This window comes from Aspergillus tubingensis (genome assembly GCF_013340325.1).
Source record: "Aspergillus tubingensis WU-2223L DNA, scaffold_2, whole genome shotgun sequence".
Classification (NCBI taxonomy): domain Eukaryota; kingdom Fungi; phylum Ascomycota; class Eurotiomycetes; order Eurotiales; family Aspergillaceae; genus Aspergillus; species Aspergillus tubingensis.
The window spans coordinates 1,578,518-1,599,535 of NW_023336276.1; the positions used below are offsets into that span (position 1 = coordinate 1,578,518).

General features: G+C 49.6%; 6 protein-coding genes across 6 annotated transcripts; 1 reads left to right on the top strand and 5 right to left on the bottom strand.

The window, feature by feature from the left end:
• Window positions 1-156: 156 nt before the first annotated feature.
• On the top strand, window positions 157-1,477 carry AtWU_01117 (mitochondrial 54S ribosomal protein mL38; the record flags this gene model as incomplete). Its single annotated transcript, XM_035496232.1, has 2 exons — window positions 157-694; window positions 753-1,477. The coding sequence occupies 2 exons, from the start codon at window positions 157-159 to the stop codon at window positions 1,475-1,477; spliced, it is 1,263 nt and encodes a 420-aa protein (XP_035352125.1).
• Window positions 1,478-1,629: 152 nt separating this feature from the next.
• On the bottom strand, window positions 1,630-2,245 carry AtWU_01118 (putative mitochondrial inner membrane protease subunit 1; the record flags this gene model as incomplete). The annotated part of the gene is made up of 2 exons (XM_035496233.1): window positions 1,630-1,806; window positions 1,886-2,245. The coding sequence occupies 2 exons, from the start codon at window positions 2,243-2,245 to the stop codon at window positions 1,630-1,632; spliced, it is 537 nt and encodes a 178-aa protein (XP_035352126.1).
• A 716-nt stretch (window positions 2,246-2,961) lies between these two features.
• AtWU_01119 (OBAP family protein) lies at window positions 2,962-3,830 on the bottom strand (the record flags this gene model as incomplete). The annotated part of the gene is made up of 3 exons (XM_035496234.1): window positions 2,962-2,987; window positions 3,068-3,532; window positions 3,632-3,830. The coding sequence occupies 3 exons, from the start codon at window positions 3,828-3,830 to the stop codon at window positions 2,962-2,964; spliced, it is 690 nt and encodes a 229-aa protein (XP_035352127.1).
• A 285-nt stretch (window positions 3,831-4,115) lies between these two features.
• On the bottom strand, window positions 4,116-5,356 carry AtWU_01120 (glyoxylase; the record flags this gene model as incomplete). Its single annotated transcript, XM_035496235.1, has 9 exons — window positions 4,116-4,199; window positions 4,250-4,276; window positions 4,324-4,458; window positions 4,507-4,598; window positions 4,650-4,860; window positions 4,909-4,942; window positions 4,993-5,064; window positions 5,138-5,225; window positions 5,332-5,356. The coding sequence occupies 9 exons, from the start codon at window positions 5,354-5,356 to the stop codon at window positions 4,116-4,118; spliced, it is 768 nt and encodes a 255-aa protein (XP_035352128.1).
• A 440-nt stretch (window positions 5,357-5,796) lies between these two features.
• On the bottom strand, window positions 5,797-7,210 carry AtWU_01121 (rRNA-processing protein LAS1; the record flags this gene model as incomplete). The annotated part of the gene is made up of 4 exons (XM_035496236.1): window positions 5,797-6,271; window positions 6,328-6,807; window positions 6,888-7,027; window positions 7,091-7,210. The coding sequence occupies 4 exons, from the start codon at window positions 7,208-7,210 to the stop codon at window positions 5,797-5,799; spliced, it is 1,215 nt and encodes a 404-aa protein (XP_035352129.1).
• A 472-nt stretch (window positions 7,211-7,682) lies between these two features.
• AtWU_01122 (uncharacterized protein) lies at window positions 7,683-8,897 on the bottom strand (the record flags this gene model as incomplete). Its single annotated transcript, XM_035496237.1, has 1 exon — window positions 7,683-8,897. The coding sequence occupies one exon, from the start codon at window positions 8,895-8,897 to the stop codon at window positions 7,683-7,685; it is 1,215 nt and encodes a 404-aa protein (XP_035352130.1).
• Window positions 8,898-21,018: the final 12,121 nt, after the last annotated feature.

The following is a 21,018-nucleotide window of genomic DNA, read 5'->3' on the forward strand; positions in this document are numbered from 1 at the left end:
TGGTCTGGCGCTAGCCGCCTGAGGCTTGGCCAACCCGACGAAAAAAGTTCCGTCCGGCCAGGAACCTCGACTTCGACTTCCCGACCAACCTGGGGAATCTCTTCCATCCACTCCACCACTTTATCCCCCCGTCCTTCTCCAGTCACTCGTCTCGCCATGGCTCATTGCGAGCGGGCCTCGAAGCCCCTGCTCCAATGCCTGCAGAAGACCTACACAAAGGGTCTTCCAGGCCTCCAGCTGCAGTCCACCCGCGCCTTTCAGTCCACCGCTCTGGCTCGCGAGGAAGCCCAGACTGAGGCCAAGAGCGCTCCCTTCCACAAATCGCCTGATCCGGCCCTAGTAACGAGTCCCCGGCTGGAACGGAGGTTGTTACGCCAGGGAATTGCCCCCGTCGGATCTCGTCGACGTCGCGCTGCCCTCCAGGCCTCATCCAACATTCCCTTTGAGCAGCTGCCCTTCCAATGTTTCCAGGAAGCCCGCAAGGTTTTGATCGCGGACCGGGAGGAGAAGGTGCGCGATATCCAGTCGATAAGCGAGAAGATTTCCAGGCTTCAGGCCCTTTCCAATGAGGAGGCCGGCGGCTTGCAGGTCAAGAAGTCCAAGCTCCGGGCCATGGAGCTCCATCTGGAACACCTTAAGATCCTTGCGGATGTCAACGACCCGCTGGTCAAGAAGAAGTTCGAGGATGGGCAAGGTGAGCAACACATTCTACAAACTGCCTTTAACTCCGCAGCCTAACCAACCTCGTCTAGGTGACCTCAGCAAACCCATCTACCGCTACCTGGCCGATCGGAAATGGAGGGAATACCGTCGCAAGATCCTCGTCCAAAGAATCACGCAAATGAAGGTGATTCCCGACGTCCTTCCTCACTGCGACCCCATCGTCGACACCAAGCTCTACTTCAACCGCAGCCAGGTGCAGCCTGGAGAATACGTCAACGCCAAGGTCAGCACGACAGCACCTAAGCTCGACGTGCAGCTTTTCGAGGGCGGCGAGAAGCTCGTCACCATCGCCGTGGTCGACTCGGATGTCCCCAACGTTGAGAAGGATGGATTTGATTTCAAGATGCACTACCTGGCTGTCAACGTCCCCATCTCGGCCACCAACACCAAGGTCGACCTGGCCCAGCTGTCGGGTGAGTCGCAGGTTGTCCTGCCATGGGAGCCTCCTGTCGCTCAGAAGGGCAGTCCCTACCACCGACTGTCTCTGTTCATCCTCGAACAGAAGGACTCCAAGCCATTGGACTTTGCCGCCGTCAAGGCGAAGGAGACGGAGCGCGAGAACATGCTGCCCCGCACCCTGCAGGCCCGGTACCACCTGAAGCCGATTGGCGCGCACCTGTTCCGCACGCAATGGGACGAGACGACGTATGAGGTGATGAAGCAGATTGGCTTCCCCGAGGCGAACATGGAGCTCCGGAGGAAGCGGGTCGAGCCTCTTCCTTACAAGAGAAGAAACCCGTCCACATTCCGGTAAACCACAGCCTCATTTCCTTTTCTGTTCAACTTTTTGGCTCTATATTTTGTATTGTACAAGAGAAGATGTATGAATATGCACAAATTCCACCAACTCCAGACTCCCATGCCGTATACCTAAGGGTATCCATCCGAGACAACATAATATAACATTTATCCCGACAAATCCGCCTCCTCCAACGTATTCTTCACCCACTCAAACTTATTCAACGGCCACACCCTTGCGATAATCTTCCCATTAATAAGCGCCATGGGTATAGGTCCATAATTCCTGGAATCCCTCGACCACGGCAAATTATCCCCAGCAAGATAGACATGACCTTCAGGAACCTACACCAAACATAAACAATTAGCCAATTACCCTCACCCCCAAATTAACCAACAAGAGGATAAAAGAAAATATACATACCCTAATCATCTCCCCCTCCCCACCAACCTCCCTACTAAACGGCAAATCCCTACACACAAAATCCCCGGGCAACCCAATAACCCTCTTCGCCCCATTGACCCCCAAAAACGTCGGATGATAGAACCGCACCACGTCCCCGACCTGGATTCCGCGCCCGTGCTTGTGCACTCGCGATATGAGAAGATAGTCGCCTCGTGGACTGAATGTCGGGTACATTGAGGGCCCTTCGCTCAGTTGTACCGTGATCAGGTGCTCCCAGATTAGTGTGCATGCGCAGAATACTCCCAGGCTGTTGAGGCCGAAGCGGAAGATGTGGCCTGGGGTGCTGCGTTTTAGGGTGTAGCGGAGGAAGCGGTCCATTTTGGAGATTATTTTTTGTTTTTGATTTCTTTTTGTGTTATTGGGTTGGTATTGAGGGCATTGCTTTGCGATTGCGATGGACTGGATTGATTATTGCGGACTAGTTTGGTGTTGTTTGCTTGGTATGACGGCGGAGAGCTTCGGAGGTTGGTTGGTCATGTGATTAGCCGGTGAGAGGGAGGGTATATAAAGGGTTTTGTGCGGGAGATTTTTTCTCTCTTCCTATGAAATTGTCGTGAGTGACAACACAACACAACACAACACAACGCCAGACTTTCAGTTGATCGATATGGTTGACTGATTGATTATTGCTACATCCACGATGGATGATCTGATAGCTTAATGCAGCTAATTGGATTCATCCCATTGCTATTATTATTGTTACTGTTTTTCTTGTTGCGTTATGTTTTCTGCTATTCTGCTATTCGCTTCTAAAATTGCTAGAGCTCACCGCTGCCGAAATTAAACACCAGAGCGCGTGAGTGTGGACAGTGAAGCAAGATGAATATACATCTCATCATTCGTGGTGGGATTCCCTGAACGATAGCCCGGCTTGGACCCCATTTTGTTATGGGAATGGAAAACTGGGTGGTAACGATGGGACACATCCATCTTTATAATCATCGTAGTTGTTGATAGTTGAATGCAATTGCAATTACATATTCATATTCACTTCGTATCATTATCATCATCATACATACCCAACATCATATATCCTAATCCTCCCACATCCCATCCGCACCTACACAACCCATCAATTAGCACACACCCCGAAATCAACATGGAACTTAGAAAGTGGAAAGAGGAATAGAATAAACTCACCCTCAACCATCACCCCCTCCCCCTCCCTCTCCAACCCCTTCCTCTTCTCCCTCTTCTCCCTATAATCCACCCCAAACCTCTCGTCCCTCTCCTTCACCAACTCCCCCAATCCCCCCGGACAAGCAATCTTCACCCTCTCCTCACTCGTAAAACTCGCCATCAACTCCGGCGCCCCCATCGGCACCGGATCCCCCCGATCCACCTGCCACAGATGATACGTCTTCCCATACAACGGCACAATATCCTTCATTTCCGCCGTCTCGGCTGCCTCCCACACGACATTCGGAACGCTCGCGGGCGCAGGCATGATCAGCATCCCGCTACTGACTTCGTAGACGTGCGTGTGCCACAGTTTCTTCTCTTCCGCGGGTAATGTCGCGAAGAGCTTGGGTGTGATCATGTATTCGATGCCGAGGAGGCGTGCGTTGGGCGCAGTGCTGTCGTAGAGGAGGCATTGGCGGAGATCTAAATATTATATTAGTTGGGTGGTTGTGTGGTTATTTAGTTATATGGTTGGGTTTTTATTAGGGTGGGATTTATGCGATGCGATGGGGGTATAGATACCCTCTGTGATATGGGAACAGTAGTGGTTTGCCTCCACGTAGCGCTTCTTGTCGGAGGCGTAGACGTGGAATGCGTTCAGGTGTGCGCAGATGTGCTTCACGGGCGTGAAGTCTTGGATGGCGCTGGCGCCGGCCTCGAGTACTTGGCTTTTGGTCGTTTTGGCGGTGCCGGGGAGGCCGTCGGTTGTTTCGGTGGTCATTTTATTGGAGCAGATAGGATTGAGAATGTTAGGGGGAGTAATGAATCAATAGTTGGTATTGAGGTGAGGATGGGGTTTCTATACTACATTTTGTTGAAGTTGCATCTGACGTCACGATGATCGTTTTAGTGATGGATGGATGCATGCCAGCATCAATGTCATTGTTATCTCAATGGCTGAATACGTTTTCTGGGGTTTGTGTGGGTAGGTTGGATTTGTGGATCATATTCATTCTTGTGCTACTGCTAGTGTACTTGACTATTGTATGGTCCATATTTGGCCAATTTACATACTGTTCTTCATCTCTCTCAGCGCCGCCATGACCTCCACTGGATCTGTCTTGCCGGTCTTCTTCTGGATCTCGGGGTCCTATTACATGTTAGCTGGGTCTCTCGTTGAAATGTATCGGGGCGGCTCACGTTGACGCGCATGAAGACGTTATGAAGCTGTACCTGGTCAGTTTCGGTCAAACAATATAAGAGGTAGAACAAACCTTCTCATCACCAATCGTGAACTTGCCCTGGGTCTCTTGGTTGGCATTGGCGAATGCCTCCAACTTCTTAATGGGCTCAGACTGCGAAACAGCAAGGCAGAACTTAACGTTGCCCTTGGTGTATTCATGTCCGGGCTACAAAGCATCAGTAAGTTCCAACATGAATCACACTGAAATACTCACGTAAACCTTAGTATCATCCGGCAGTGCAGCCAGAGTCTCGTTCAATGCCTTGTGCATTTCCGGGGCCGTACCCTCGAAAAACCGGCCACATCCTGTATCCTATTAGTTTGGACCCAGTCCGCTCACCCAGTAGCTGAACTCACCTCCGATAAACAAAGTATCACCGGTGAAGACAACCTTGTCGTCTCCATCCTGCATGAAGTAGCAGATACTGTCCTGCGTGTGGCAGGGCGTGTGTAGCGCCTTGACGGAGATGCGCTCTCCGATCTTGAAGACTTCGCCGTGTGCCGGGGTCTTGGTGACAGACTGGCAGTTCTTGCCACCAATGACGGAGAGTTGACCGAAGGTTTTCAGCTTTTTCAGTTAGTTTCGAGTAATGTCTTTGTAGACTGTGTAGCTCACAATTTCATTGTTACCACCAGCGTGGTCCCAGTGACTGGTACAGTTAGCATCTTTATAGACCAAAGAGGAAGAGCGAGCACATACTGATGGGTATTCACGATAGACGTAAGCTTAATCTTTCCCGCGTCGATCTGAGATTGCAGCGTCGGAGCCACCCTGGACTCTCGCATCAGCTCAGCTCAACCTTCTCGTAAGACTCATTCTAACAAGCCAGCAAACTAGCACATACTCAGGCGGATTAGCCGGGTCAATAATAACGGACTCCTTAGTAGGTTCATCCGTGACCAGGTAGGCATAGTTATTGCCCTTCCCGGTCCCTGACAGAACAAACCTAGTTAGCAAATAAGAGCCCAATAGTAATGTAAGCAAGTACCTTGGGGGCATGTCTCAAGGGTTTATTTATTTATTCAAGGAACTACTTACACATCGGGATCGACTGTACATGCATGGCTCTAATTTGTTGCGCTTGCGCTCTCACGGGTTGAAACCTCACGGAAGACCAGACAGCTCTGGTAAGGCACATGGATAAGTATAAGGTAACAGCAAAAGTGTTAGTGCTTGAACTTTTTGGAATGAATGCGGGGGTGGTGGTAACATTGATTGCTAAGAAGCTAAGCTAACTAATCTATGCCACCTGCGCCATACTTACTAACTGTGTAAGCAGGTCTTTTGGCGATTACCTCATAGGCTCGTTCCGCGGAGGCTCAGCCACGTGTGGCTGTGACGCTAGGCTGCTTTCGGACGTGACATTTTCCACTTTAATCTTTAGGAGACTGGTAGATGCTACGTGGATACTACTTGGGCTTTTGTTGGGTGTGGAATTGAGTTGGTTTTCGCTGAGCATCGAGGCGTAGCACAGCATGGTCATATTGGAATCGTATCCGCTGTCTATACTATCCCTAACGGTCGCGTATCCCACGTATCTACCGTCTCCCATCCGAATTTCTTCAACTCTTTCAGATCGTCGGCATCTGCAGTCCGCTTGAGGCCAGACCCGTCCTTCTTTGAGTGTTTCTTTGATGTGGACGCCGGCTTCTTAGGTGCCAGATCGTCCGTCCTCTGCTGTAGGCTCTCCTTAAGAAGTGCAGTCCAGTGGTTCAAACTCTGCTCGCAAACGGCAAGAAGGTAAGCGTGGGACAGTAGTCGTCTTCGAGACCCCCATTCCGGCGATTGAAGTATATGGTCCAGCCACATGTACAATCCTTCGAGCTGAGGGTCATTTTTCACGTTCTTTGAGCCTGAAAAGGCCAGTACATTCACCATCTCCTCCGTCAGGGATGCCAGGGCCGGGGGATGGCCCTCGGCGAGCATCTGTAATAACGAATCCCACTTAGCAAACATTCCCGTCATGGAGTCACCCATCCTGGTGCCAAATTAGCTTATGAAGGTCATAGAACTTTCAGAATATAGAAAACTCACTTCCGACCAGCAGGAACCAACAATGAGTCCTCCACAATCACGCCTGCTAGCGCAGACGCCCCACGACTGGAAGACTTGCAAATCGAGATCAAATGCGTAGAAGTAAACGAGACATTCTGCTGGAACCGCCTCTTCTTGCGCGGCGGTTCTGACGACTCCTCTTCAGCCAGCAAGTGCTCGAATTCAGTTCTCAAAGCCGCCTTGATGGGCTCGACGTCATCTTCAGCGCCGTCAAATGCCTCGGGTTCCGACACAGGCACCGTATCAGCACTCAGGTCAGTCTTGGCCCAGTAGTAATCCCACAACCACTCAAGGGACCGCTGCGTGGCATTGCGCAGGACTGTCAGAGAAGGCAGTTCACGATGCGTGGCCTCGTGACGCAGTTCCACAAAGGAGGCCGGTAGGCCCAGATCAATGGCTCGTTGGAACATGGTCTTACGCTGACCGTTCAGCTTGGAGTCGACGAGCCCCGTCACGAATCTGTCTGTCGTTAGCGATAATTACTCATTACACAGCCATACGGGAACAATTCGTTCCATGAGCAAAGTGGATGATCATACCGACAAAACGCAGCCGAGTACGTAGCCCGAATAGAAAAGATGGAATTTTTCAGGGCATCATCATGGAGAATAGCGTCCGTTAGCAAGGCCGTGGCTTCAACAGAATGTGGCAGGTTTCCCCGTAGCTTCCAAGCTGCAACCTATCATAATGGTTAGTGTCAAATTCACATTATCAGATAATTTCAAGGCAGATTGTCGCATACAGTAGCGCAGGCCTTGGAGCGCATGTCGGGCCCATCATAGAAGGGTGCAGGGTAGAATTGACTCCGCACCGCGAGTAATTGCGAGTGCTCCTTCCATGGTGTGAAAATGACCTTTGCCATTTTGTTACTGATTGATTTAGCTGTTTCAAATGTGATGATTCACCCTCACCCTGCACTGGCCGGGGGCACACTGTACATCTTCGTCGACAGTGATTTTGTTCGCCCGGATTAAGGTTGTTCCCGCCGCTGCGACTCCTTATCGGTTCGACTGCGTTGATTCGTTCATGAAACTACTAGTACTATGTACTAAGTAGGTAAACTACAAAGTAGACTACCACTAGATTCTCTCTATTCTGTTGCTTACGTATTATTGATGCTTGGTGCAATGTGTTTATCAAAGATATTCTCGTAATTGTTACATTCACTGGTGTCTAATACATGCATTTCGAGTTCAACCAATCCTCCCTGGGTATCCTGTACTGTATGCTAAATTGAAAACGCCTCCGAAACAATAACTCCACGCTATGCAATGCTGTAAGCCGAAAACCGAAAAGAGCAATAATCAAGGGCGGTAAACGCGACAGTGTCGGAATCAAATCCATCCATAACCATAATTCATACAGGGTTGGCTAGCCATGTTAATGAATGGCTGGGAATCGACCACGGCATGCTGCTCGAGGTCGTCGTCATCAAAGAAAAAGGATCTTTGCATCATGTTGGTAGGTGCTTTGATCGGTTGTTGAAAAGTCTCAGCCTCAGGCTGCTTAGGGTTCGAATCAGTGCCCTTGTTGTTGACGGGGCTCTCATCCTGATTTTGTTCGTCATCATCGTCCTCATCCTCCTGGTCATCTTCATCGTCCTGGTCTTCGGCTTCATTGTCGGAAGACGGGGTGAAAGTCTCCTCCAACTTCAGCCCCTTGCCGGAAAGCCCTAAGAGCGAGTTTCCCAGCGAAGCTTCCGGGTTGCTGTATAGGCCCATTCCGACGAGTTCATCCTCGTTCTGCTTCTCGGGCAAGGACTCTACCTGCGAATGCAGGTCGTCATCAGGTCGCTGAATAGGTAGAAAGTCAGGCGTAGGGGGGCCAGTCAAGCAACCCGACGACGGTACACTCTCATAACTCGAACCTGCGACGTAGACTGGAGGGATGTTGTTGTGCATGGATGACATGTCGAAAGAGTAGCAGTCAGACATAGGTTCTGCCATTGCCGACAAGGTTGAAGCGCTGGTGTCCCAGGAGACGGGCTCAATTTGAGACTCGCTCATCGGCAGCATGGTAGATTGTTGGAGCGACATCTGATGCTGTGCATCAGGCAGGGAAGGGAATCCCATATCCGAGCATGGAATATCTGTTGAGGTGTAGGATGACATCATGGAAGAGTTGTCGAAGGTTGCAGAGGCAGTAGGCAGTGGCTGAGGGCACACGCCAATGGCGGCAAAGTTGTCCAACGCCGTAGTTGCTGGCACATACTGAGTAGTAGGATAGCTAACAGGCTCCAAAGCCGGATGCCAACTTGTCGGACGGTTCTGGCCAGTTCGGGCAAGTGCAGAGGCTACAAAGGCAGTGTTGACGGGAGCCTGGTAGCCTTGGTACATGGGCGAACTGTAAGGGATGGTTGCTGTGCGCCGTCTGCCAGCAGACGAAGGACTGTTCCCAGCGCTGCGGGGTTTCATCACTCGACCCGTCCGCTTGGGTTTAGGGAAAGCATGGATCAAGTCACGAAATGTCGAAGAGCGCCAGCATGACTGGTTGCCCTGAACCCAGCTAGGGTTCGCAAAGGACGATTGGGGTTGCCAGTAGTCGGCCATTGAGAAGATGGTGAGAAGTTGAGAGGGAGAGAGAGGGATAGAAGACTTGGGTATGAAAGATAGGACTGAGAGGAGGTGGACGGTCAATTGAAAGTGTGAGGAGGGAGGTATGTGATATAAGCACACATAGTAGTAGTAGGTGAGAGGCTAGAAGGATAAGACGGGATGGTGGGATAGGGCGGTGGTTAGATTATATGGAGTATCAAGCACGGATAGGATCCGTGGATGATGACTGCAGGAATATGTAAAGGATCTCCGAAGACTGGGGTTCGAGACTTATCATCTAAAGATGACACAGGGGGCGTGAGGGTCACAAGGCGTGGAGGCAAGGTACAGTTAAGTGCGTGCGGTACTAAGTAGCAAGCCCAGTGCCTAGTCGAGTAATGGACCCAGATGGTTCGGATAAGTAGTAGATTATGCGGTAAAGAGTAAAGTAGGAGCGAATCTAAAAAAGTAAAAAAAAAAAGGCAAAAAAGGGGAAATGGAATAAAAAAATAATATTAATAAATTAATAGTAGATGGGGAAAAAAAAATAAAATAAGAAAAAGGAAGGCCCTACATGAGGGTGATACACGGAGATGTGGGACGCATGTACATGGGCATTTCTTGATCTACCATCCGCCCCAGTTCCACGATCCATTACTGTAAGTAAGAAGACTAATGGATTAGTGGGAGCGGGCACATGTTGGGATGACACGACGTTGACACTAACGAAAGCAGACTAGTTGGTGGGAACCGAACAGGGCAAGACATGGGACGAGAGGAGTAGAAGGGGGGGCTCAGACTACTAGGACTGAGTCTAGTCTAGGTACCAGGAAGGGGAGGAAATGGCAAGGAAGGAAGGGGACCCAAGGAAGGATGGTTGATGATGATGAAGATGATTCAGATGAGCCCATGCCACACGAATGCTGTCTCCACTCTGAAAGCACTCTCTGGGACTTGCGAAGCGGGCAATCAATCCTGGCTCTGACTCTGTGCTGGCAAAAATGACTTCTGGACTGCCCTGGGCCCATGGAATTGGGGCTGGTTTAGTGGCTAACGGCGGGTGACGATGGGGGAATGGATAATAATGTCGATGGTGGGGATGATCAGACCCATTGGCAAAAGAATTTGATGGACTTGCAGTGTCCACCGGGAGGGGGGGAGAAATATGGAACAGAGGGTCAAGAGAAAAACGAGGGAGATGCGGCAGAGCGGCAAATGATTGGATGGGAAACTGAAATCGGAGCTCCAGTCCAGGGAAAGGCAGCAAAGATCATGGATGGAACTTAAAGAAGGAACCAGAAAATGGCCGGGCCCTCTTCATGCCCCCCCTCAGCTCCCTCTCTTCCAAGCCGAATTGAGTAGGGAGTGACCGAGTGATTGACTTGGATTGAAGTGACTGACTTGACTTTTGACTTGCCTGGGACATGCCGAAACTAAACTAAAAGTAAACTAAACTAAACTTTCCACTAGATACGACGCACAGTAGTAAGGCCCGTGTGAGAGCCCCATGGGAAGTCTGGGGCTAAACTGGGAACTTTTTGGGAGTTACTGCGTCTTCCTGCATCCTTTTTCTGCTGCTTCTTACCATACCATACCAGCCAAGGTGCCGCCCGTTGCCTGCATTCTGATTGACTTCCCTGTCCTCCCTGTCGGATAGATATTACGGAGTACGTGCTATTTAGGTAATAATGCAGTGAGGTGGTTATAGTCATTAGTTAGTGCTCGGTGTCTTTCTACTTAGTTAACATGCGACAGACAGGTACGGTGATCAGTTACATTCATGACCGAGGTGCGACTTTGCGCTTACTTGGTAACTAGTCAAGTCGGTCTGCTGAGACTAACTACTACATGTAGTACCAACCCACTGTATGATTGTATGATACTTCACAGAGCGCCGCCCCATCAAAAGCAAGAAAAGGTAGCACTAAACTACTGCCGGTGTGTTTAGATTAATTCCCCCCTCTCTCACCTTCTCGATGACGCAGCCGTGCCATGGCCCTTGGTACGGTGCCTGGGAGAATTTTGCGATCTATTAGTCACGCTGTACCAGGGGTAACTATGCATCTCTCTGATAGGTAGGTAAGTTATGTAGTACTAGTACTAAGTAAAGTACTTAGGCAATGAAGAGAGTGTGTGTGCAACCACTCTCCTTGAGTCACTTCTAGCCCAGGCTGTTGCTCCCCCCCTCCATACATACATACATGCATGGGTAAAGGATGGATGGATGGATGGATGGATGGCCGGACCCAAATCGTGATACACTTCCCAACTCTCCTCGGCCGTCTTAGTCATGATGGGAATGCCCGCGGTGAAGCGGTAATATTGGCCTGGCAAATGACCCACGATCCGACCCGATCGTCAACCCTGCGGCCAAACAACTCTCCCAACTCTCTTTCCGTTCCATTCCATCTTTACTGTTTCTGTTTCTGTTTCTAACTAGTAGAGGATGATTCTTCCTTATCCGTATTACATAGTCTCCTACTAATCCGTAACTAGGCACACATTTGCCCCCCCTCTCGTCTTCTCCTCTTTCCCTCCCCACCCACTCCCTCCTTCGTCTCCTCCCTCGTTAAGTAACCCCTTCAAGCCCAGTCTTGTCCCCACAAGTTCACCGTTTCCAACGCGTCACAACGCCCGTTACGCAAGGGTTACAATAATGCGGAAAGTTTCCAAGGGCAGAGTTGCTTCCCCTGTCCGGAGTACGTATCGACATCGGATGCAGGTCTGGCCCAGTTCTCTACCCGGCAACCTCAAGCAAGCTAGGCACATAACTTACACCATCCATCCCACCCATCCACATAGCAAGCAAGCAACACTCTAATTTGGTAGTCGTCGTATCGCATCGTCTTCCAGCCTGGCGATAGATCGAGACAAGGGCAGGAAGGAGCATGCGGATGGTCGAACAAGCTGCCTTCCGTCTCATTCCTTGTCATCGTCATCCTCGTCCTTCGGCATCCCCGGGCGCACATCCCCATCATCCCGCCGACCATCCTTTCTAAATACTGATTCCTTGGGTGCTTGTGCTTCTATTGCTGTCCAACCGCGCCAGGGTGGGAGGCATCACCGTTATCACACATACTTGCAACCACTGATAGATTACTAGCCCAGAACTAATTTGGATTACCCACCAGGCCTGACTCGGTGAACCACTTGTCTCGTGAAGCGCTGAGCTGATGATCATTGATTGCTCTGGGCAACTCATTGGCCAGACAGGTGTGCTACTCCATACTTCATGCGTGCACAAGAGGCCAAGATTGCCTCGTTACCTTGGCACCAGCACAGGTTATACTATCACCACTTCTCCAACCATAGTACAATGATCAAGTAACTGTACCTATGTTCCGAATCCCGATCGTTGTTCTTGCTTATCAATTTCCTGTTGCCGGTCAATCTATTTCGTTGTGGATCACATGTTTCATAGCCATAATACGTGTGACGAGCCGGATTAAATCAGCTGGCTGAGTGGCTGAACGGTGAAAGCCTACTTGCCGTACGGACCACCTCTCGGTGTAGGAGGGGATTAGGGAAAACGGAAAGTTCGGCTAGAAATGACAACACTTGGACTGGGTTCAGGGATCGGAGAGGGGGGGGGCGTTATACGGAGAGTACGGAGTACGGAGCACTCAGAAACAGAATTTGCTCAAGGCCGGAGAAAGAGTGGGGTGTGCACTTCTACTTTTGCTACTACAACACGCAAGTCGCAAGAGGCAGTGAGAGAGACAAGGGAGAGGGAAACACCGCTCGGTATCAAGAGACTCCACAGGTCAGGCTGGCTGTCTAGCTTATCCGGGATGGAAGTGGGCTGGTGCCAATAAATGCATTTTTGACGAGTCCAGCTGCACCAGAAAGAGAGGTACAGCAGATGGGTTCCGCCTAGAGCGCTAATGCCCCCCATCATATGTAATCGACAAAGGATGCCGGGGCGGAGGATTATTCCATTGACATGGGGACCATTTCCAGAACCAGGGTTACTACCGGAGCAAGACCGACTAAAAGCAGAGCCCTACCCACTCCGGTTAGTCCCCGTGGCGCCCCTCGAGAAGCCTAAGTAAGTACCTGAAGGCTGAGCCCGAGTCACTTTTAGTGCGCCTTTGGGTCAGAGTTACATGCGCCCCTCCTCCTTCTGGTCTGCTCGGCCGTCTTGAAGTTGGTCCTTAGGGGAAAAAAAAAAAAAAAAAAAAAACCGAATGTGCCTAAACCTGCATAGGGCCAAAGAAGGGGGCGCAAGAGCAGAGAATAACAATAAAAAGAAAAAGTAAGAAAGAGGCCAAGAAGGGACCCTATCTGGATGAGGTAAGTAACTCCTGTATGGATGTATCCAACTAAACTAACGTTCTCCCCGTGAGAGCAATAATGTGGCCACCGTGCTCCGGCCACCGGGGCTCACTTTACATATACGACAGCCTGGCGATCGGGATTTGTGGCACTGCATCCGTCACGCCCGTTCTAGTCCATCTGACTGACGCCGGTACGTAAATGAAGTTTGCTAACGAGGCACTTATTCGAGGAGAACTGGCAAAAGCATCCGCAACAATAAGAAACAAAATAAAATAGAAATTAAACGGACAAAAAACGAATGCTTGTCCCGGTTCAAAACCCGGCTGTTCGGGGAGGCGGATAGCCTTCCATTGTACTAGAACCGCGCCAGATGCGTGGCAGGCCAGATCGAAAGGGTAACGAACTCGAGAAAACCTCCGTGCGACGCCTTAAGCGGGTACAATCACCACTAATCAAGATACATCATCGAAAAAGCGACTAATCAGATGGTTGAGATCATCGTCTGGACGCCCTACAAATCAGAAGCCGGAGATTACAGGAGGGGAAGCATCGGAATGCATGTGCAGGCCCACCTGACGGCAGGGGACTGGGAAACTGGAAACCGTGAGATGGGAGGGCCAGTCGAGCAGAATTCCAGAAGGCTTGGGGGCCAAATCAGCCCTCGATAGGGTTATGCAATGGATGGAAACGGGAGACAAAAATGGAAAGGGAGGTGGCAGGAAACAGAAAAAAAAAAAGAAAGAAAAAATTTTCAATCAATTAATATATCGAAAAAGGAAGGGGAAGGAGAGGGAAAAAAAAGGAGGAAAAAGTAAAAAAAAAAAAAGATGTTCTCAGACCAAGTGGGTCAAACTCCCATATCTCCGTTTCTACGGGAATACGGAGTCAAACTGGCCGAACAGGGATCCTACCAAGAAGCAGGAAGGTCAGGTAAGCTACCAGTTAGCTTTGTATGGTACTACGGTAACCACTCAGCCTAGCTCTAGTCTACTACTCAGTAGCTTGCGAAGTCCAGGATCTATTCGTTACCTGCCGGTCGTCTGCTCTAAGTGGTGCTCTACACGCCGTCCAGTCAGCCGAGGCTCGCAAACGGCGCTTTTCAACAGCCAATAAAACCCCGTCGTTACTGATCTGATAGGTTACAACCAACGACGCTTTAAGCCTTCAACAGTACGTACTACTATACTATACTATTCTATACTATACTGGTTGGGAATGGATCACTCGTTTGGAGTATGCTGGATTACCTCGCCAGGGGTGGTGATGATCCCTCACGGGGGTACGCCGTAAGGACTACACAACACCGAGCGCCTAACTTACTGTACATTCTGCGTGCGTGATATGCTCGACGCCTTGACTTTCGGACTTGTCCACCTCCTACTCCTAGTATACAAGGGTGCAGGGATGAACATCAGCCACCATTCCACTCAGGCAGACTACCTCAGGGGGTGATTGTCAACATTCGGATAGACTCGACAGCTCGTGCCCGCTGCTGCCACCGAGATGGTATCTAACAGGTAGCAAGGTTCGGCTAACATGTCATTAGCTAATAATTGAGCGAAAGGCTAAAAGATCACGAAGCGATGCGCCCTCCCGGCGGGACCCGCGCATCCCTGGGATAGCAGAAAGTTAGAACTCAATATAAGGTCTCTCAATTCACACGCTATCATTATTACGCCACGGATCAATTACGAAAGGGCGTTAGGATAGATACTACTATATGAGCCAAGGGCTTCGGCTCGTGATATCAGGATTAAGTGTAAGACCTTTTAGCAGGATACAAGACCCCCCCAAGGCGCTGGTCTAACCGACCTAAGCCACTTGCAAGGTTTAAGTTGGCTGCTTTATGGGTATTCATCTACTATGGAGTAGACTAGCTGGACTTCGTTAATTGTGGTGTTTCTTGGCCCCTTGCCTTTACTGCAGTGTAAGTGATGGGCCAAGAGAAAGCAAAAAGCAACGTCTACAATATAGTGAAAACGACGGATGACTGCGGAGAAAGTGATGGTTTGGGCTAAAACGTGATTAGTATGGGACGAACTTGGACTAGATAGTAATAATAATAATACACAAAATTAATGATGGACAATGGGGCCCATCCGTCAGGGGCCATGGTCGCGCCTGCATAGCACCCTAGCTTCCCCATCAGAATTCAGACGCCTAGCTGAATGTATGCCGCTCGATCCAGCAACCAAGTAAGCGAAATGGCGGTCGCCGTCCGAGACAGGCCCAAAGTAAGCAGCAATTTGTTAGTCTCGTTAGTCGCACTCCGTAGTTGGCTTCGGAGAAAGTCAACTCAGAACGGAGTAGCGATCATCCAACTACTTGATTAGTTCCAAGCCAGTGATCAACTCGCAACGCGCCTTCAAATCTTAGCTTTCTTTTTCCGAAGCCACTCCTCGCTAGCATGTCAGAATTCGTCTCACTCTCTCGGCTGTTTCTTTTATTGCTCTCGCCGCCTTCCCTCACTACTAATCATTCTAACTAACTAACAATGGAGTACGGCCTCAGGATTAACGTGTCATCAGACCATGGTTAGGCCCGAGCGTCAAAACTGGCCTTTCTCAACAATGAAAAACATTGGACGCTAATTTAATTTTGGCTTACTTTAGTGGCATGTCATTGATTCACCTGCCCCTAGATAACTAAATTTGTGTTATGCCGCCGTAAGAAAGGAAAAGCCGGCTTTCTCTCTCTCTTCCAGCTTGGTTACTAGCATCTTCTAGCAAAGCAAAAGTGCCCGGTTATCATTGGCTGCCGACGAAAGTGCTTACATGCGCTGCTGTGCTATCAGGGGCTCCAAGCCTCCTTCATACAATCGTCATCTAGCCATGCTTCCTGATGCGATCTCACCCCAACAGTAACTAGCACCTTACTTCACCCGCTTTACAACTGGTGCTGGAGCTGGAGCTGGAGCACCAGGCTGCAACCGACCGTGAAATCAAGCCATCGGCGCAGGGTGGATGTGACACGGCATTCCACTGATACCGCCATCACCAGGCCCGTGTGATTTGTCCTGATTGTTCATGGCTGACCACATAACCCACCCTGTCACAGTTGTTGATACGGGTCTCGCAAAGCTTTTTCTCCTCCGCGGGCATCAATCATCGTCAACGATTAAGTTACTAGCAGACGGTGATTGACCGCGTGCCCTCACCGACGCCACTATTATGTCTGAGCTCGCAAGCAGATCGCGCGGCAGAGTCGGAACCCTCCTACAATGGTTACGTAGGTAGAAAGGAGCCTGGACAAGAAGGCCCAAAACCACCACCCAAGTGGGTCATATGTAAGCTGCATCTGCCATTTGACGACCGGAAACGACACGCAAGTTGCGACATAATACGGAGCAGTCCGAGACCTTAGCAGTCGAGGCGGAGTACGTAGGATGTATGAGCCTTGATGTTTGAGAGGTTTATCGAGTCGAGCCGTTTTCCAGGCTGGTTTTAATCCTGCAATTACCATTCCGCGGACCGTCAGCCGCGAGTCTCTTGTCCTCACTAATCTATCTACAACTAATCAAGGCTCCTACGGGAGGCATCTGCAGGTGGCCATGAGTCAAAATGGCGTACATACATATACCGCCAGTAGGTCCATGCATGCATGCATGGGAACCAAAATAGGGCGCTGTCCATCCGACCAATGACGAGACATATTCGGGCTCAATCTTTCGTCTCCAAATGCAGCAGACGACAATAGTAGGAGTGAAATGGTGGAGTATGGCTGGGCAGCGGCGAGTTACACAACAAACCAGATCTCATCATAATACGCGGAGGAGCATGCATGATCTGCTGTAGGCAGACGTGCTGGCAATGCCGATGCGAGGTAGGCACCTACTGTACGGAGTACGTAGGTATCTTCAGCTGCCACCACATATTTCGGCAGATACTGCAGCATTCTGGATTCTTGCATTGTTCAGATCTAAAGGGAGGGGGGAGGTATCACACAGAATGTGGCCTGTGCTTAGGTTTGTCCTACGTGTCAACCAACCAGTAAGGAAGAGGCATGAAACCTGGATGTAGTATAAAGTGGACTGGGGTCTGGAACGCTATGATTACTACACGCTAACAGTAGGTATGGAGTCAATGCCTCATGCCACCGGCATTGGTTGAAGTTCGTCGTCAGCCTGACAGTTACATTCTACCCCGAGCATAGGAGGAGGAGGAGGAGGAGCAGCAGCAGTAGTAGTACATAAGTTTAGTGTATGAAAGTGGGCAAATGACGAGGAGGAGGGGTGGGAGAGCCCGATGCTTACCATACCATACCGCCCGAATCAGGTATAGCCGTCAGGCCACCATTGCAAGGCCAAATGTGACGGTGTCAGGCATGCATTTTGAATGCAGGCAGGGAATTGGGATGGATTCTGCAAAAGAGGCGGACTTGCATCTCGCAGAACGAAAGGCAATGGAACCACATGACCATCCTTGCACCAATGAACCTGAGAAACTGATAGCGCTGCGCTCATCACATACATCGCCTGCCTTAGGTGCAAATTATCTAGTAGCGAGGCTTTCCGGCGGTTGCTTCAGCCTATGACGCTACAAGAGGGGCTTGTACATAATAGTACTGTGCGCCGGACCAGCATCACCTTCCATCATTGTTGCCCCTCGAAAGGGTCTCCGCAGATGCAAAAGACCCGATACCAGATGTGGTCTAGGGATACGAAGGCGCCTTGGGTCGTTTCACTACCCCTGGCAATCAGATCCAGGCAGCGATGCAATCCACCATCCTCTCGCGGTGTGCTGGGGAGAAACCCACCAAACAGGATAATGCTATTCACAGGAAACACTGACCAATTCCCCATTCCAAAGCGAAGCGAAGCAAAGAACTACTGCTAAAACTACACCCGATACTCCATACCAACTTAAGAGTAAGAGAAGAGGGGCCGACCAGCAAAAGATAACCCGGTTGACAGACTCACTATTAGAAGATCGGCGGTAAATCGCACCAAGCCCGACTGCACCGTGACCCAGTTGCGGTCAATGATAGTCAGCGGTCCACTGATGGGGGATTTACTAGAACTGGCAAACCAGTCAGCGCGCGAGACGAACGACCTTTCTCCGTTCGTTAAGTTCCCAAGGATTTTCCCAATATTAGGGATTAATCATCGACGGTGGCTGAGATTCCCGACTTGTTGCTGGTTTGCTGCTGCACTTGTCACGGACTCACGGCAGATCCATCATAAAGTGGGGTACCTACCCGATTTGCCGCAGCCAAATTTGCCCCGAACGAAGGAAATTAGTCTTAGCTGGTCTCCAAATTTTCCTTTTTTTTTTTCTCTTTCCCAATTCATTTTAATTTCTTACAAGTACTTGTGCAGTTGTGCTTGTCTATCTGCTCATCACACTCCTCATTCGGATTTCCCCCTTCACCTCCCTCGCACCCTAGTGCCTCCTTTGCATGATGCTAATCGGCAAACAGCGGGTATTGCCACAATCCACCAGCACCACTACCACCAATGAAGTATTGTCGAGGGATGTCTGACCGTTGGTGGGTCAATCTAGTTCAACTCTCGAGAGCAAATAACGCGTCCAGGATTCTGTCAATCAGACGCTACCTGACCTATGGATCTGTAAAAATTGATCCTTTTCCTTCTCGGGGGCTTGGTCTCATCATGGCCTTACGGACGAAGTCAAAAGCCAGCTGGATGAGTGTAGTGGCGGTATGCAGATTGACCCTCCCCTCGAAAAGGTAAACTGTTGGCGATAATCCCTCCATTCCTAATGGAGTCGTGCGTTGGGGCCGCCCGCAAATTGTCAAGTTTCTCCCAAACAGAATTCTCGGGCTAAGCGGCCTTGGATATTAGTTATTCTCCGGTGTCTTGATTAACCTTTTACGTAGGCGGATTTCCATGCTCGGCCGAGTAGGGAAATGGTTAGCGGACTACGGAGTACTATCTACACAAGAGACCGAGAAAGTATGGTTCCCTTTCCACTTGATGGGGACCGGGACCTGCAATGATTGATGATGTATGGACGACAAGTTGAGTTCCGGCCATGACTGGAGTTCGGAAAGCCACATGGCTGACTATTCGTCCCGCCCCAATAGTCGATACTTTCTCTCGGTAGTGGAAGTTTTCTCTGATTGTCTCTTGCATCATCCGGGGTACCCTTTGTGGTTTGTGGCTCAAGGCTGGAACTTCTCATCGACGGCCGATGCTAAAGATGGAAAGAAGACAAGAAAGACGAAAAAAAAAAGTCCCCTTGTCGTAATCTACGTGTCCTGCGACCGTGTACAAAGTTCGGAGAGAGAGATGTGCAAAACAAGTTTTGGGAACACGGCAAGTCATCGTCGTGACGCTGTAATGTCCATCCTCATCCATTCACTTAAATCCTCGCAAAACCGTAAATAGATGAAGAGGGGCAGAAACGGGAGCCGCGGGATTGTCGGGTGGTTGTTGTGGTGGTTGTTATTATTACTACATATAGGGCAGTGGAGCCCGGATTATTCGGTGGCTGGCAAACATGGCACGTTGTTGTTATGTGTGCCGGTTGTTCCCAAAGGGCTGATCACCTCACTTTATTGCTCCCTAATTTAGCCTCGACCTGACTTGACCTGACCTGACCTGACTCTGACTTGAGTGACTATCTGGTACTGACCATGGCTAACTATGGCCCGCTGCTAACGCGCCTAGATCGAACTGGCCTCGGGGGCGCGTGGGTTGCGAGTTATTGAACCTAACCCCGATGACTACTGGATTCGGTTAGTTAGTTACTATCTACTGTGTTCCACTTGTCTTGTATTATTATTATAATTGTGCCCCAAAGAAAAAAAATAAATAAATAAATAAACACTTACCCAAGACGGGCTAAGAAAGTCTGTTGTCCGCTTGTCTCATGTGCCACGCATCCTCATTCCCACTTTGCCGCCTCATGACATCTCGACTGTCTTCACAGTTCACAGTTCACACAGTCATAATCCTGTATCATCATCATCCACTTGCAGTGAAACTAGACTTACAATTCCCCTCGTTTACTATTATAGCAACTGACTATATACTTCGGACGTGTCACCACCCATCGTAAACAGTCTCCACAAAACCCCATACCATACCTGATGATCCAAATGTTGTCTAAATAATAAGTATACTGGTCATTCTGCGCTCATCAAGCATACACAGTAACATACAGTAAAAGCAAAGCAAAGCAAAGCAGAAGCCACTTTAGACTTTCGTGACCTGGAACTAAACTATCTATCTATATACGAAACTCCCCGACTTGATTGCTTGCTTTGATTGATTAATTGATGCCTATCTGGTGTATGGACCTCCGTTATTTATTTACGGAGTATCTTTCAGTAACTACATAGGAATTACTTAGTTACTTTCCGTCTTTGTGCGGTCCAGATTTCTAATTATATCACCGCACCGAAACGAAACGAAACTATTGATTTCGTAGACCTTCTAGAAGGAAGTGAAATATTGAAGGCAACTAACTCTCCGAGATGATCGGATCGTCCCTACATGGTAGCTTTGCCTCACTTGGTTCAAGGTTACGTGTGGAACAATGAATGCTGTGGTAGGAGTAGAGTAGTCATGGTTGTTGTGTGCGTGGTGATGGATGGATGCATGCATTAGGGACGATCTGTGTAACGCGTGTTTAGTAGTTGATGGGGATCGCTTATTATCGGGGTTTGGGGTGAAGTTGAACTGCTGGGGTTGAACCTTTGGTTTGTTGTGGTTAAGTAGTACGTAGTTGGTGTGTGCGGTGTTTGTGTCACTGCGTGGGTACTGGTTACTGAGAGGTCGGTGTTTGGTTGTATACTTTATGGATTGCCAATTCTGTGTACATTATTTTGTAGTATTTGCCTGTGTATTGCATCATGGTCGTAGAGGAAGCAGTTAGTACCATTGGTATGGGGT